Below are 13566 nucleotides of genomic sequence, written 5' to 3' on the forward strand. Positions count from 1 at the left end.
AAGAATGTTTTAAGTGATTAAAAGGATTTTTGGTTGGGTTTAAAACCTCAGTTATGCACCTATCAAATTTTCTGAATACCTTTCGGTATTTGGGGCATAGCTTTTGTTAGAAAAATCCAAAAATAGCGATCTTGGTGTCTATGGAAAGTTAAGAAAAAATTTCACAACTTTCATGTTGTTAGCTTTGGTGCAACCTAAAAGAGGGGGGGGTGAATTGGGTATTTAAAATTTATTACCTAGGTCAATCCACTAATCAACAGTATTATACAAGCCTAAGGTCAATCTAGTGCATGTAAAATAAATCAATGCAAATATACAATGGAATTTAAACTGCAATAGAAATTTAATCAAGCATGCACAATAAAGCAGTAAAGGAGACGACACTTAGAAATGTTATCGAGATTCGGCCAAATTACCTACATCCCCGCCTTAGTTAATAAGCATAAAGATTACCACTATAGGCTCACTTAACGAGTGTAGAGGCACCTAAACAATCAGGTCAATTAGTACAAGGCTGACCTCAACCTTTACAACTAGGTCAATTAACACAGGGCTGATCTCAACCTACACAATCCTTCTGGGCTGGATTACCGCCCCCTCAGGCCACGCCTGGAATACAACAGATTTCTCAATAAAGAAATTGGTACAGTGATTATGCTTTCATATAAAGCAGATATGTACCCAATACGCACAGTATAATTAATACACTACCAGAAGATAGGATTTGATAAGTTCAGTGTAGTTTAAGTGTCTACTCTCAAATAATTATGCAAATATTGCAATTAGTGCGTGAGAGTGTAAATGATATAATCTTCGTGTCAAAATAATATTTCAATCACAATGCACAAACAAAGATCACAAGCACACTTCAAATATCTTAACAAATAATATTTCTCAATATAAACCACAAGAGATATTCAAAAATGGTTTGTAACATATTTATTTGATCTTGTAATTAAATGATAATCTCAATCAATAGGTATAACAACAAAGATCTTTAAACACTCAAGAAAATATCTCAAAATATATATTTCTCAAATATAAGCGCAAGAGATATTTGAAAAATGATTTGTAAAATATTTTTCACAACTAAAACCCAATATGAACTCTTAAGTGTTGCAATGAAAAATAAAACTCAGAAGCTCTAAGAAGTTTTTCTACGGAAGGCTTATTTACGAAGCCCCCTAGGAGAAATTGAAGCTTACTCTCTATGAAAAATAAATCTTAATCAGAACAATCAAAAGAGAGTTTAAGCTTGGTGAGATAAGCAGAAGAATACTCTTACAAAGAAGTATTTTCAATATGAACGAGTAAGAGGAGTAGCATATGACTTGAATATGCAAAAATGGGCTTTTTGAGATTTAGAGGATATTTGCTAATTATTTTGTTAATCTCTTGCTAATTTTTGCAAATAAAGGCTTATATATAGAAATATTAAAAATTATAGCCGTTAGAACATGTAGGGTATTATTAATATTATTTTAAACCAATTTAACCCTAATTAACCCCATTTAAAAAAGTTAACCACGGTAAAAAATATGGGGCAACCTGAGAGCACCGGTCGACCAAGACAAGTTCGGTCGACCGAAGTTCTTGAGGTTCGGTCGACCAGGCAAGAAATGAACTACTTATTCGGTCGACCAGACATGTAAGTTTGAAGACGATTTTTCAATTTTGCGAGCTTCGGTCGACCAGGAAGATTTGAACTAAATAGTTTGGTCGACCATGGCTTTGGGACATCTCCCGAGGACCCTCAGTCGACCAGAGCGTTGGAGTATATTTTGGGCTTAGTCGACTAGGTGGTCAAAAAGTTGACTCCCTAGGGGGTTTGGTCAACCTGGTATAAATGAACTATATTAATTTGGTCGACCGGGATATGGTCAATCAGTTGACTCCGCTAAGATTCGGTCGATCGATAGGTAATGAACTGGGAAGTTCGGTCAACCGAGCCATGGTCAAACTGTTGACATGACACCGATTTGGTTGACCGAGAGAATTTGTACTTGAGTAGTACGGTCGATCGAACATGCAACTTAAGTGCATTTTGGTTCCTTTTAAGCATGCAAACATCCTATTCAAATAACCATTCACACATCCATCTATGGTCTTGAGCTTATCCATCCTACCATGCAAGTAAGACATTAATTATTATTACAGACCATTTTCCCTAATTACTATTACAGACCCAAATTGAATAATAATAAATTATAATACAAAAAGATCTTTAGGGTCTTTGTCTTCTTTAGGCTAATGTGCACCATATGATACTTCCGATCGGTCCTACACACAAACTCATTAACCATTAAATATCTGAGTATTTGTCATAATCAAAATGGGATATGACCTATAAGGTCAACACATGTTGATGACTTTGACAGTTTCAGGAAAATCGTCGACAGTTTGCGTCAGGATTTCCACCCTAACGACTATAAACAACTACTTTGCATAGTTTTTTTTTTATTGTTTTAAATGCCCAACGACCATAAAACGGCTAGTAGCTCACTTTGCCTATAAATACAAGTCCTTAGACTTGTTTAACAATGGTTTGATGATTTATACAAGCTTATAGTGAAAAATATCCTTGATTCCAAAACCTAACACATTGCATCTTAGTTCATATTCACAAGTGCTCATCTCTCTTGTTCTCCAATCTTATTTGATACAATTCTTGAGAGAGAAGTGTGAGGTTTGCTTTGTATTTGATATTTGCTCATTTAATGAGCATTCTCATTGTAATCATCTACTTTGTGTAAGGTTTTTTGAGAACCATTGTGAGGGTTCTTGGTGAACCGCTTGGTAAAGGCTCTTTGTGAGTAAGTAGAGATTTGTTCCCAAGTGTAGGGTTGTGTACCCAAGTTGTAAGGCTTGATCTGCCTGGGAAGGAGCGTTGATAGTGGATTGTGAAATCCTTGACTTGATGTTAAGGCGTGGACGTAGCTTGGAGCCGAATCACGTAAAAAACCTGGTTTTGATTTTCTCTCCCTACTCTTTATTTTATCGTTTTGTGCATGATTTATATTTCGTATTTTGTGATATAATTGTCTGTCATCTTGCCAAGACTATTGTTTTGTAGAGAGAATTTTTTAATATGCAAAAAGAGTCAATCGCCCGCCCTCTAACTCTTCATTGTATATCCGCTGCGGGGCACAAGTATATACTCTTGGGCTATGACGTCTAACAGACATTTATTTGATTTTTGGGTCCCACACACGAAAAATTTTAAGTTCAAAATTTATGTTTCTTTCCATTTTCTTACATTCACTCAATAAGCAATATCGAAACAAATTGTCCCCTACAGAAAACAAAATAACAATGGGTGTTTAAAACTCAATGTGCTTTTTAATGTGGTTTAGAGTAACTCCCCAAAAAAGAAAGTAATTTACAATAGTACCTAATGTGGTTTATAATATCTATGATCCCAAACCTAGATAATACATAGATATTGAGGGTTCATTTTTCGTTGGCAAAATAACTAATTAAAAATTCTGTCCTTCATTCTTAAATTCCTAGTAAGATTACACATTAAGTAAATTGCTATCATCGAACTATATCTTTCCATGGCTTTTCTTAAGGTCTAGGAACTGAAATTATATCAGCATGCCATAGATCCAAGTACAGAACAAAAGCACCTATATGCAAATTAAATTATATAACAGAAAAAACTCCAACCAGACATTATGTAACGTTGCAAACAACAAATGACATTTAAACCTAAAATACAACTACACTTCCATGTTCACAATGCATGCCAGATTGATTAAGTTTTATCAGCACTATTATCAACACTAAATTATTCATTAAAAAATAGGTTCTAAAAATGGTAAAGAAAGCTTAGTGCATGTGGCTCTCAAATTTTCAGCAACTTCTATATACCCTTCTTTTTTTTTTACGTAGTTCATAGTTTTATTACTAATAAATTTAGATTTTTTTAAACGGATTATTCCCTATTCATACAATATATTTAAATTGCAATTGTGCATATCTCAGTTGAGAAAAACAAATGAATGGAAAAAGAAGGTAATGCTTCATTGCATCCGATTTAACCTAGGAGGAAAAATAAAAACGGTAAAAAAGTTCATATCTAATTCTCATGAGCATTTTATCAAATACATTGCATGCATCATAGTGGGTTCAATTTTTTTGGGCAAAATAACTAATTAAATTCTATCCTTCATTGTCATTAGGGGTGAGCATAATTTGGGGAAACCGAAATTGGTCGATTCGATTCGGTTAAGAACACAAGATCGGTCGGTTCGGTTATGGTTTTACAAAGTTTGGTTAATTGGTTAATCGGTTCGGTTAAGAGGAATGTTAATTCGGTTAACCGAAATAACCGATTTGATAATTAATTGAAATTTAAATATAAATTACTATATGTTAATTTGTTAATATGTTAATTAGTATATGCTTATTTGATAATATGTTAATTTATTAATATGTTAATTTGTTAATATGTTAAAAATTTTTTGGTAAAAAAATCTATAATTATATTATGTTTTTATTAATTAATTTCAAATTAATTCGGTTAAATTCGGTTAACTGAATTACTCGAAAAGGTAATTCGGTCGGGTTCGATTTGGTGAGACCCCTCTATTCGGTCGTTTCAATTAACAGTTCTCATTAACCGAAAATTTCGATTAATTCGGTTAATTAACCAAATTTGGTTGAACCAACCGTTTGCTCACCCCTAATTCTCATATTTCTAATAAAATTATACAACATATTAAGCAAATTGCTAACATTCGACCATATCTTTCAATGGTTTTTCTTGAGGTCTACGAACTGAAATTATATTAGCATGCCATGGATACAAGAACACAACAAAAACAGCTATATGCAAATTAAATTATACAATGAAGAAAGCTCCAACCAAACATTATGTAATATATATATATATATATATATATATATATATATTTGTTTATATGATAATTTAAATTTTGTAATATTTGAAATTGAAAAGGTTCAAATGACCAAAAGGCATATGAATTAGCATTCAAGTGTGCTATATTTGTGTTACTGAAACTAAACAATTATGAGATCAGAGTTGGACAGCTATCTCATTTTTTTTAGTACTCACAATTCCACGTTAGATATGTATTAGGAAAATTTTTAATTTATAAAATTAATTAAGACTCAATTATATTAGACATCTTTTATATGACAAATATGTAAAGTCAATGAGGTAAAATTGATAATATCTCATCTAAATTGGACCCAACATTGTTACATTTGATATCTACCCTTTAATTCAACATTGATTATGTATTAGAAAAATTTTAACTTAATAAAATTAGTTTGGATTTCAACTATGTCAAATTTTTTTTTTTTAAAGAGAAATTATGAAACTAATAAAACAAAATTGATAGTACTTCAGACGATTATTCTGCCGTACAATAGAACACAAAGAAAACAGACCAACACAGCGTGGTTTAAGTATTCAGCATTACCTGTCTTTGGTCATCTCCGGAGAGACCCGTCACTCGTCAGTAACTTATTCTCACGACGCAAATCCAAATGCTGCCAGTAACGTCTCCTTCCCACTTCCAAATGTCCCGAGCCATTGCCCTGCACTCTTTCAGCGCGGTCCGGGCGGCTACTCCTTCCCGGCGACCAAGAGTACAGCCTCAGACGCAAGTAAAAGACAGCGGGAGCTGCGAAGCGGCGGCCCTCGGCTTCAGCGGCCGAGGGAAGGAACAGGTGTGGAAGTGCGTGGAGGGCTGCGGAGCCTGCTGCAAGCTAGACAAAGGCCCCGCCTTCGCCACCCCTGAAGAAATCTTTCATGACCCATCTGACGTCCAGGTGCGTTTTGCCATTTTGATTTTTCTCTCTTGTGCAATGCGTTGGGCAAATGCCCTGCTTGCGGACGCGGGTTCATTACTCTTTTTCTGCTTAGCACTTTAAGAGGTTTTTTTTTTTTTTTGGGGTTGGGGGGGGGGGGGTGTGTGGTGGGAATTTCATCCACAAAGAACTTTTAAAGCTAGAATGCGCATTGAAATCATATAGATGCTTGAGAACAAGATGTCCTCCAACATCTAAAAATAAAACAATTGCAAAAGAACTAACCCAATCCCTTTGCAAATCTGTTGAAAGAACCATAACTAAACGCTCTATAACTCTAGAAGCCAAAGCCCAAAGAGAAGCAAAAAGATCACTCTCATCATAAGTAGGAAGGCATGGCTTAGTCATTGAGACTCCGTTTGGATGATAAATTTTATTTGAGGAAAGAGAAGGAAAGGAAAATAAGAAGAAATTTACTTTCCACTGTATTTTCTTCTATATCAAATACTATCAAAAATAAAAATTTGTTCTATTATGATTAATTTTTTTTAAAAAAAAAAATCAAATGTTAGTGCTTTGAAAAATCAAAATTTTGTTCCTTAATTTGCTATATAATTATTTTTTTCATTTTCTTTGATAACCAAACTTGAATCCTTTAGGTTTCCCTTTCCTTTCCTTTCTATGATTTTATCGAGGTTCCCAAACGGAGCTGAAGGTTCTAGCATTTCTTTTGGTCCAAAAAAACACAAAAAATAGCAAACCAAGTGCAGTGCTGTGGCACACTTTTCCTTTTAGTTTATTGTAATTTGCAAGTTCGAAATATGTTATATTGTGCGCCCAAACTATGGGTTGGTATTAAGGGTTGGGTTTTAAGGTTTTCTATAACTAGGTACAAACCCTGTCCTAGAGGCTGTACTTTCAGTTTTTTCTCAGAATTTAGTAATAAAATATTGGAAAATGAGCTCTGCCTCATGGTCACAAACCCTAAAGACTAATCTCTTTTTATGCTCCCTTCAATTTTCTAGCATTCATTGGCTTTATACTCTTTTTGTATTGCTGTTTCTGTGTTCCACCAGATGAAAGGCAGCTTTCATGACCCAATGCTGCATCATCTTCTTTTTACACTCATGTTTCTTCCATCCAAATGGTAATGTAAGAATGCTAAGGATTGGTGCCTTTTCATAATTGTTATTACTGATGGGCTGAAAATTGCTTGAAGTATTACCATGTGAGAGTGGTTCCTGCGGTTAATATTTCATGGAGAGGAACAAATAGTTGAAAGCCACCATATGATGTCACATTTCATCCCTGACATACTAGTACAGACCATATATTTATGGATTGATAGGATTGTATTTTTTTAGGGCAAACTACTAATGCATTTTTTTTTTTATAAATTTTTTGCGAATCAAACTACATTATTAGTTCAGTTTTCATAGTGATGGTAGGTTAAGCCATTGATATGTTAATTTTGAAGACTGTTGAAAATCTTTATTGTGGGGAAAAATTGACTGCGAAACTTACTTTCTCTTCTCCATTCTAGCAATTTTGTTTCACTGATTGATACTGCCATGGTTGTTGCGTGCTATGACAGAAAGGGTTTTCAGGTACTGAATGCAGATCAAAGGGATCAAAGGGAAAGATTTTGAGATGAAGTAGGGGGAAGGGGATTTTGTTGTTCTGCTTGACCAGTCACCAAATTCAATTCATAGTCTTTGAGTGAGGGTTTCTTTGGCAGCAGTAAAGTGGTTTACTAATGGATTGTCTTCAGTTTCTGGTTGGTTGGAAGATGTTTTAAATTTAAATGCTTTAGAATTGGAAGGGTGATCATTGGGCGTTGATTAGATTCATGAAGCAGGCTGCAAGTGGAAATGGTTTCATGTTTATGGCTTTATGCTAGGTGGGCTCAATGGAAATGGCTGTACAAGTTCTGGATGGAAGTTCGATTGCTCATTGTGACAATTTTGTACAGAAAATGAGTTGATGGCTCAGGTTTGTAGGGACAATGTTGCGTCTGGAAGGAGGTTGTTATTTCCGATTGGAGAAGATGTGCAAGCTGTAGCGGATAATTGCAAGTGGAAAAAGGGTGCAATTGGTATGGGTGATAATTGTTCAAGGAGAATGAAATTGGATTTTGAAATGTGAAAAATTTTCTAACGATAATGCCTTAATTCAAAAGTTATACTAATAATGTTCAGAAAAAGGAATAATGATGGCTGTTCTTATCTTGTAGCCATTTAAAAAAAAAAGAGTGGTTAGCGAGAAAAGAGCTGTGTGGATGGTTTGAATTTTGTAATAAATGAGGTGATGAATACAATGAGGGGAGTGAATTTATTAGTGAATTTTCCTGTGGTGGTCCTTTATTAGTGGATGACTTATCATAGTATGATTATACCTTGGATCTTCAAAATCTGCAGGTCACTCTCATGTTGTCTGAGACCCCCTGCAGTGGGGTTGGAACCAGTCCTATATTTGAGAGTGAGGAGTATATACTAAAAAGACAGATAATGGTCATGTGGAGGACATGATGGCTAAGATTAAAGTAGATCATATCTTGCTACGCCTGCCTCTCCAGTTAAGGTGGTTAGCGAGAAGGATATTGGTGATCAATAACTTTTGGATAAGACTTAAGAGATTGTGGTTGTCAGCTCCTCGAGGTTAGGAAGTCATGTTAGATTGTGGAAAGAAAAGGCAAAAAAGGAAAGCAAGAGTTAGAAAACTTAAAGTGTTCTATCAATTATGGAGGGAACGGGTTAAAATTGGATTTTTTTTTGAATGCGTTATCGGCTAATCGCATGTCTAAACTATTAATAAAATTTATGTGACAACTTGGTGTTACTAAATGGTGGTCTCTCTTGGGAGCATTAGTAGCTCCTTTTTCTAGACACAATTCTAGAACTTATTTTTGAAAAGGGGGTTTTGTTCCACACATTCAGCATTCATGTCTTGTTATGAGGCATTAGTCTTGGATTTTCCATCCATGACAAGGTCGGAAATGTGTGCATTGAAATTATAGGCATCATTAATATAAGCCTGAAGTTCCATGCATAAGGATTCATTAGGACTTGAAATAAGTACTCCCGTAATGTAATTCTTTTCATGAACACTTTGCATGGATTGATGCCCACTTTGATATCCTCCAGGTGAGGGCTGACTGACCCATTTTGGTTTTTGATAAAAACTTAAGGGCTTGTTTGTATCATTTCTGTTTTCTGTTTCGTTTATATACAGTGAAGAAATAGATTCATGCAGCGAGTTTGTTAACATTCTTTGTTTTTATTTTTGTTGTCAGTTTTTAGCTATTTTTGAAAAAACTGAAAACCAGATTATGGTTTTTAGTTGTTTTGGCAACCTGCTGCTAAAATTATTTAATATTTATAATTAAATTTTTTGGATTAAATAATTTATTAATACATGATTTTCATTAAAATTGAAACAAAATGACCATGTGAATTAACATAAAAAAATATATATATCCATAAAATTTCTAAAAATTTGGAAAAACACAATGAAGGATTTTCAATTCTCACATACAATAAGATTGTTCTTGTAGAGCACTAAATAATGAGTTTTGAAATATGATGATTTAGTAAAATAATTGTAAAAATTTCTATTTTATTATAAAATTTTTAAATTTATCTTCTTTTTATATTTTTATTATTTTAATTATATTTTTAATTGTTATCTGATTCAAAGACAAAAATGAGCATTTGTTTAATCAATTTTTTAATTTGTTTGAATTTTAGAAATATATATATTTTGATAACAAAAGAAAATTTCATTAATAGATAAATAATTTACAAGAGAGAGAATGAGACATCTCCCAAGAAAAAACCGGGACAAACTAGAAGTAAACCATTAAAAATAACCAAGAGTGAAGAGAGAAAAGATATCAACAAGCTAGCATGTTCCTCCAATCTCTTTGTAACTCTTGAAAGCTAGACCCTTTGAAAAATCTATATTCGACACACCACAGTGAGGACAAATATTGAATTTTTGTCTCAAACCAGCTCCCAATTTAATTAAATTTTTTTTTTCTAGAAAAGTCTGAGCATTACACTCCATCTATATTCCCCATAAAGCTTGCAAAAATACCACACTTCCATTATCCTTCCTTGTACCAAAGCCTGCAAAAAAAATGGCTAACAAGTCTTCTGTTGAAGGACATACCTAATCTCTCCCATAATACCAAAAAGCTTATTCCAAATCTTCCAAGTGAAATAGCGAATTCACAATGCAAATGAAGATGAGAAGCTATATTAGAGTTTTTGTAACGGAGTACGCATACATTACGAGAGAGCCTTGAAAGGTCTCCTAATTTGCAGCAAGTTGTATTTATCTTATTAAGTACAACCAACCAAGTGAAGCCTTAATTTTTGGTGGAGCCTTGAACTTCCAAATTGTAGGATGTGAAAATGAAGAGTTGGAAAGGATCAAGAATTCTAAAAAAATATTTGCAACAGTACACTTCTGATTGATCCAAAGACCAAGAACGAACATCCCTCTCTAAAGAAAGGTTACTCCCACTCAATAAAGATAACAAAGATGACAACTCCACCATCTCTCTATCATTAAGAGGCCTCCTAAAATGGAGGCTTTAGGAAACCAAAGGGCTGCTCAAATTGCCAACAAAGAAAGATATGCTCTATCTTGCTCAAAACTCAAAAGAAAAAGACTCGAGAAAGAAGTGGAAAAGGAAGCATTTCCCAGCCAAGGGTCTTTCCAAAAAACAGATACGAGAACCCCTCCCCACCTCAAATTTAGTCTGAGGGGTGAAAGAAGAATAATTAAGAGAAATGGACCTAAATGGACTCTCCAAAGAATATTTTAAATTAACATCGGTATCCCACCCATTCTTATCCAACCCAAACTAACTTCTAGTCACTTTATGCCAAAGGGACAATTCTTCTAGAGGGAAGTGCCATAACTATTTAGCTAAAAGGGCAGTGTTTTTAGACATCAACTTACCAAGACCCAAACCTTCGTCGTTTTTCGACTTACAAACCTCATCCCATCTTACTATATGGCTCCTATTGACTCCCTCCACCATAGCACAAAAAGTCTCTCTTAATTTTCTCAAGCTTGCTAGCAAGCTCCATTGGAATCTTAAAAAAAAATAGGAAGTATAATAGAATGCTAGAAAGACAAGCCTAGATCAAGGTTATTCTTCCCCTAAGAGAGAAAGGTCCCTTCCAACCATCTAATCTCTTTGTCACTCTTCCATTATTGAGTTCCAAAAATATGCGGTTCTAGGTTTACTCCCCAAACCCCTAGTTATGTCAAAGGCTTCAATAGCCCACTGCCTAACATGCTCAACAGGCACATTCAAAGCTGCTAAACCGCTCTTCCCATATTAATTTTAAGCCCAGACACCCTCTTAAAAATGTGGAGAATACCCAAGATTTTCCTAAAAGAAAAGTTGTGATCATTTAGGAAGAAAATGGTATTGTTAGCATACTGGTGGTGAGAAACCATCACTCCATATCATCCTAGTTCTAATCCTCTAATCAACTCCCTCTCCATCGCCTTATCCAGCATCCTACTCAAAACGCTTGCTACAAGGACAAATAAAAAAAAAGGGGATAAAGGGTCTCCTTGTCTAATGCCTCTCGAAGCACTAAACTAGGATGTAGGTTCTCCATTCACAATGATTGAGAAGCACCCATAATACAAACAACCCCTAATTCAATGATGCCGCCGCTTACTAAAACCCTTTTTTGCAAAGACTTTACACAAGAAGCTACAACTCACTCTATTGTAGGCTTTGTCAAAATCTAGTTTAAAGACAAACCCCCTCTTCTTATTCCTTTGAATATGTTAGGATTCCCAAATCAATTGGGATTTTCTAATTAATCTATTATGATTCCCAATGAAATCTATTTAATGTTAGGATTATTTAATGTTGGAATTTTTATTTACTGTGTTAGGATTCCCAAATCAATTGGGATTGAGTCCATTAAGGACTTGGATTGGGATATTTTACGTTCCTAATATTTTCATCCAAGCAATAACATAATTCATTGCCTTTGGCTAATTTGGAGGCAGATCTTCTCGAAGTGATCAAACCCTATTTTACTATTTACCCTTCCTAAAATATCTCCAATTTCTCCTTGATAAAATCCTAAGGTCTTATCATTTAGTATCAAAGCCGAAGTTCTTGAGGATGATGTTAACTTGCCAACAAAAGCAAGATTTTGGAATTCTTGATCTTCACTTATACGCAATGGCCTCAGAAAATTCAGCATCCCATATGGAAGCTAGGCTAAAGGCTGAACTTAGCAGTATGTTTAAGTCTCAATTTGAAGAGATCTAGGCATTGCTCTCTAAACTACTCATTACCTCTTCCCACAAAGAGAGAGAAGATCATGTCTCTATATCAGTTCATCATAGGGAGCAACCGTACATGCACGAAGGAGGTTACCAAGGAGAGCGTGATTGTGATCCTTCTTGTATGAAGGTGGAATTTCTTTGGTGGGACAGTGATGACCTTACCGGTTAGGTTTCTAGGGTTGAAAAATACTTTTGCTTTCACTGCACTCCAAACATCTACAGTTGAGATTGCTTCTATTAGATAGGGATGCTATTCAATAGTATGACTGGTTTGAAGCCCTTTATGGAATTCATTCATGGCATAATTTTTTTTTGGAATTGTTCGATTTGGGCCCACTAGATATGAGAATATCAAAGGAGAGCTTGCTAAAATACGCCAAACTAGCACTGTCTTAAAGTACCTGACACCATTTGAGCAACTATCAAACAAGACTAGAGGTTGGAATGAAATCCAACTTGTTGGTACTTTTATTAAAGGTCTCCCACCTGACGTTTGGCGGGAGGTCAAAGTACATTGGCCATGAACTATGACTATTGCAATTTCCTTTGCACGGTTAGAAGAAGAGAATTTGGGAGAAGAACGACGTTGCTCCAATAAGACCATTAGCAAGCAAAATGTCTGCAGCACTATCACACCACCTGCTCCTTGCAATCCTCTTGCCAAACGATTGATTCAGGAGGAACTTAAAGAGAGAATGACAAAAGGTTTGTGCTACCATTGTGATGAAAAGTGGCATAGAGGGCACTATTGCAAAAAGGGATGATTGCTGATGATTGAACTAGTGCAGAAGCCAGAAGAGGTTAAGGATCTCCCCCCTTATTCAAATTAGAAAAGAATGGAATCTGTTGATAATTATAAATCTATCACTTCTTCAGTTTATGCTTTAGTTGGTTATGCTAATCCTTAGACCATGAAAATTAGTCGCTTGCTAAAACTTCAACCTGTTACTATCTTAATTGATATTGGAAGCACTAATAATTTCATGGACACTAAAATTGCTAAACGACTAGCCTATCCTATGGAGCAATGTGAAAAGTTTGATTTGAAGGTTGCAGATGGAAGGACCTTGACATGTCAGAGCAAGTGTTCGAAGGTTAAACTTACTATGCAAAACCATGACTTGTACGTTGATTTCTTTTTGTTGCCACTAGAAGACTATGAAGTGGGTTTGGGTATTGAATGGTTAAGGACTTCAGGTGATATTGCTTATAAATTCTTTAAACTAGTTATAAAGTTTGTCGTGAATCTTAAAGGCAAACGTTGTGGTAATGTCACTACACTTTCAAGCCATCGTATGGAGAATCTACTTAAAAATGAGCGATATGGTTGCTTGGTACAACTTTGAGCACCAGAGCTACAACATCAATCTAGCCAGGATGAAGGGCTAGTCTTTTTTTTTTCCCCCAAAATTGTCTAACCTATTTGTAGAGCCATAGGGAGTGCCACCTCAGTGA

At 34.9% G+C, this 13566-nt stretch overlaps 1 protein-coding gene across 1 annotated transcript in view; it reads left to right on the top strand.

Moving 5' to 3' along the window:
• The first annotated feature begins 5405 nt into the window (after window positions 1–5405).
• The window catches only part of LOC131160418 (uncharacterized), a 39074-nt gene continuing 30913 nt past the window's right edge, over window positions 5406–13566 (top strand). Inside the window, exon 1 of the mRNA XM_058116086.1 lies at window positions 5406–5802. Coding sequence (XP_057972069.1) covers window positions 5518–5802 — 285 coding nt within the window. The 5' untranslated portion in view covers window positions 5406–5517. The remainder of the gene's footprint in view (window positions 5803–13566) is intronic.

This window comes from Malania oleifera, chromosome 7 (assembly GCF_029873635.1).
Source record: "Malania oleifera isolate guangnan ecotype guangnan chromosome 7, ASM2987363v1, whole genome shotgun sequence".
In the NCBI taxonomy this organism is placed as follows: domain Eukaryota; kingdom Viridiplantae; phylum Streptophyta; class Magnoliopsida; order Santalales; family Ximeniaceae; genus Malania; species Malania oleifera.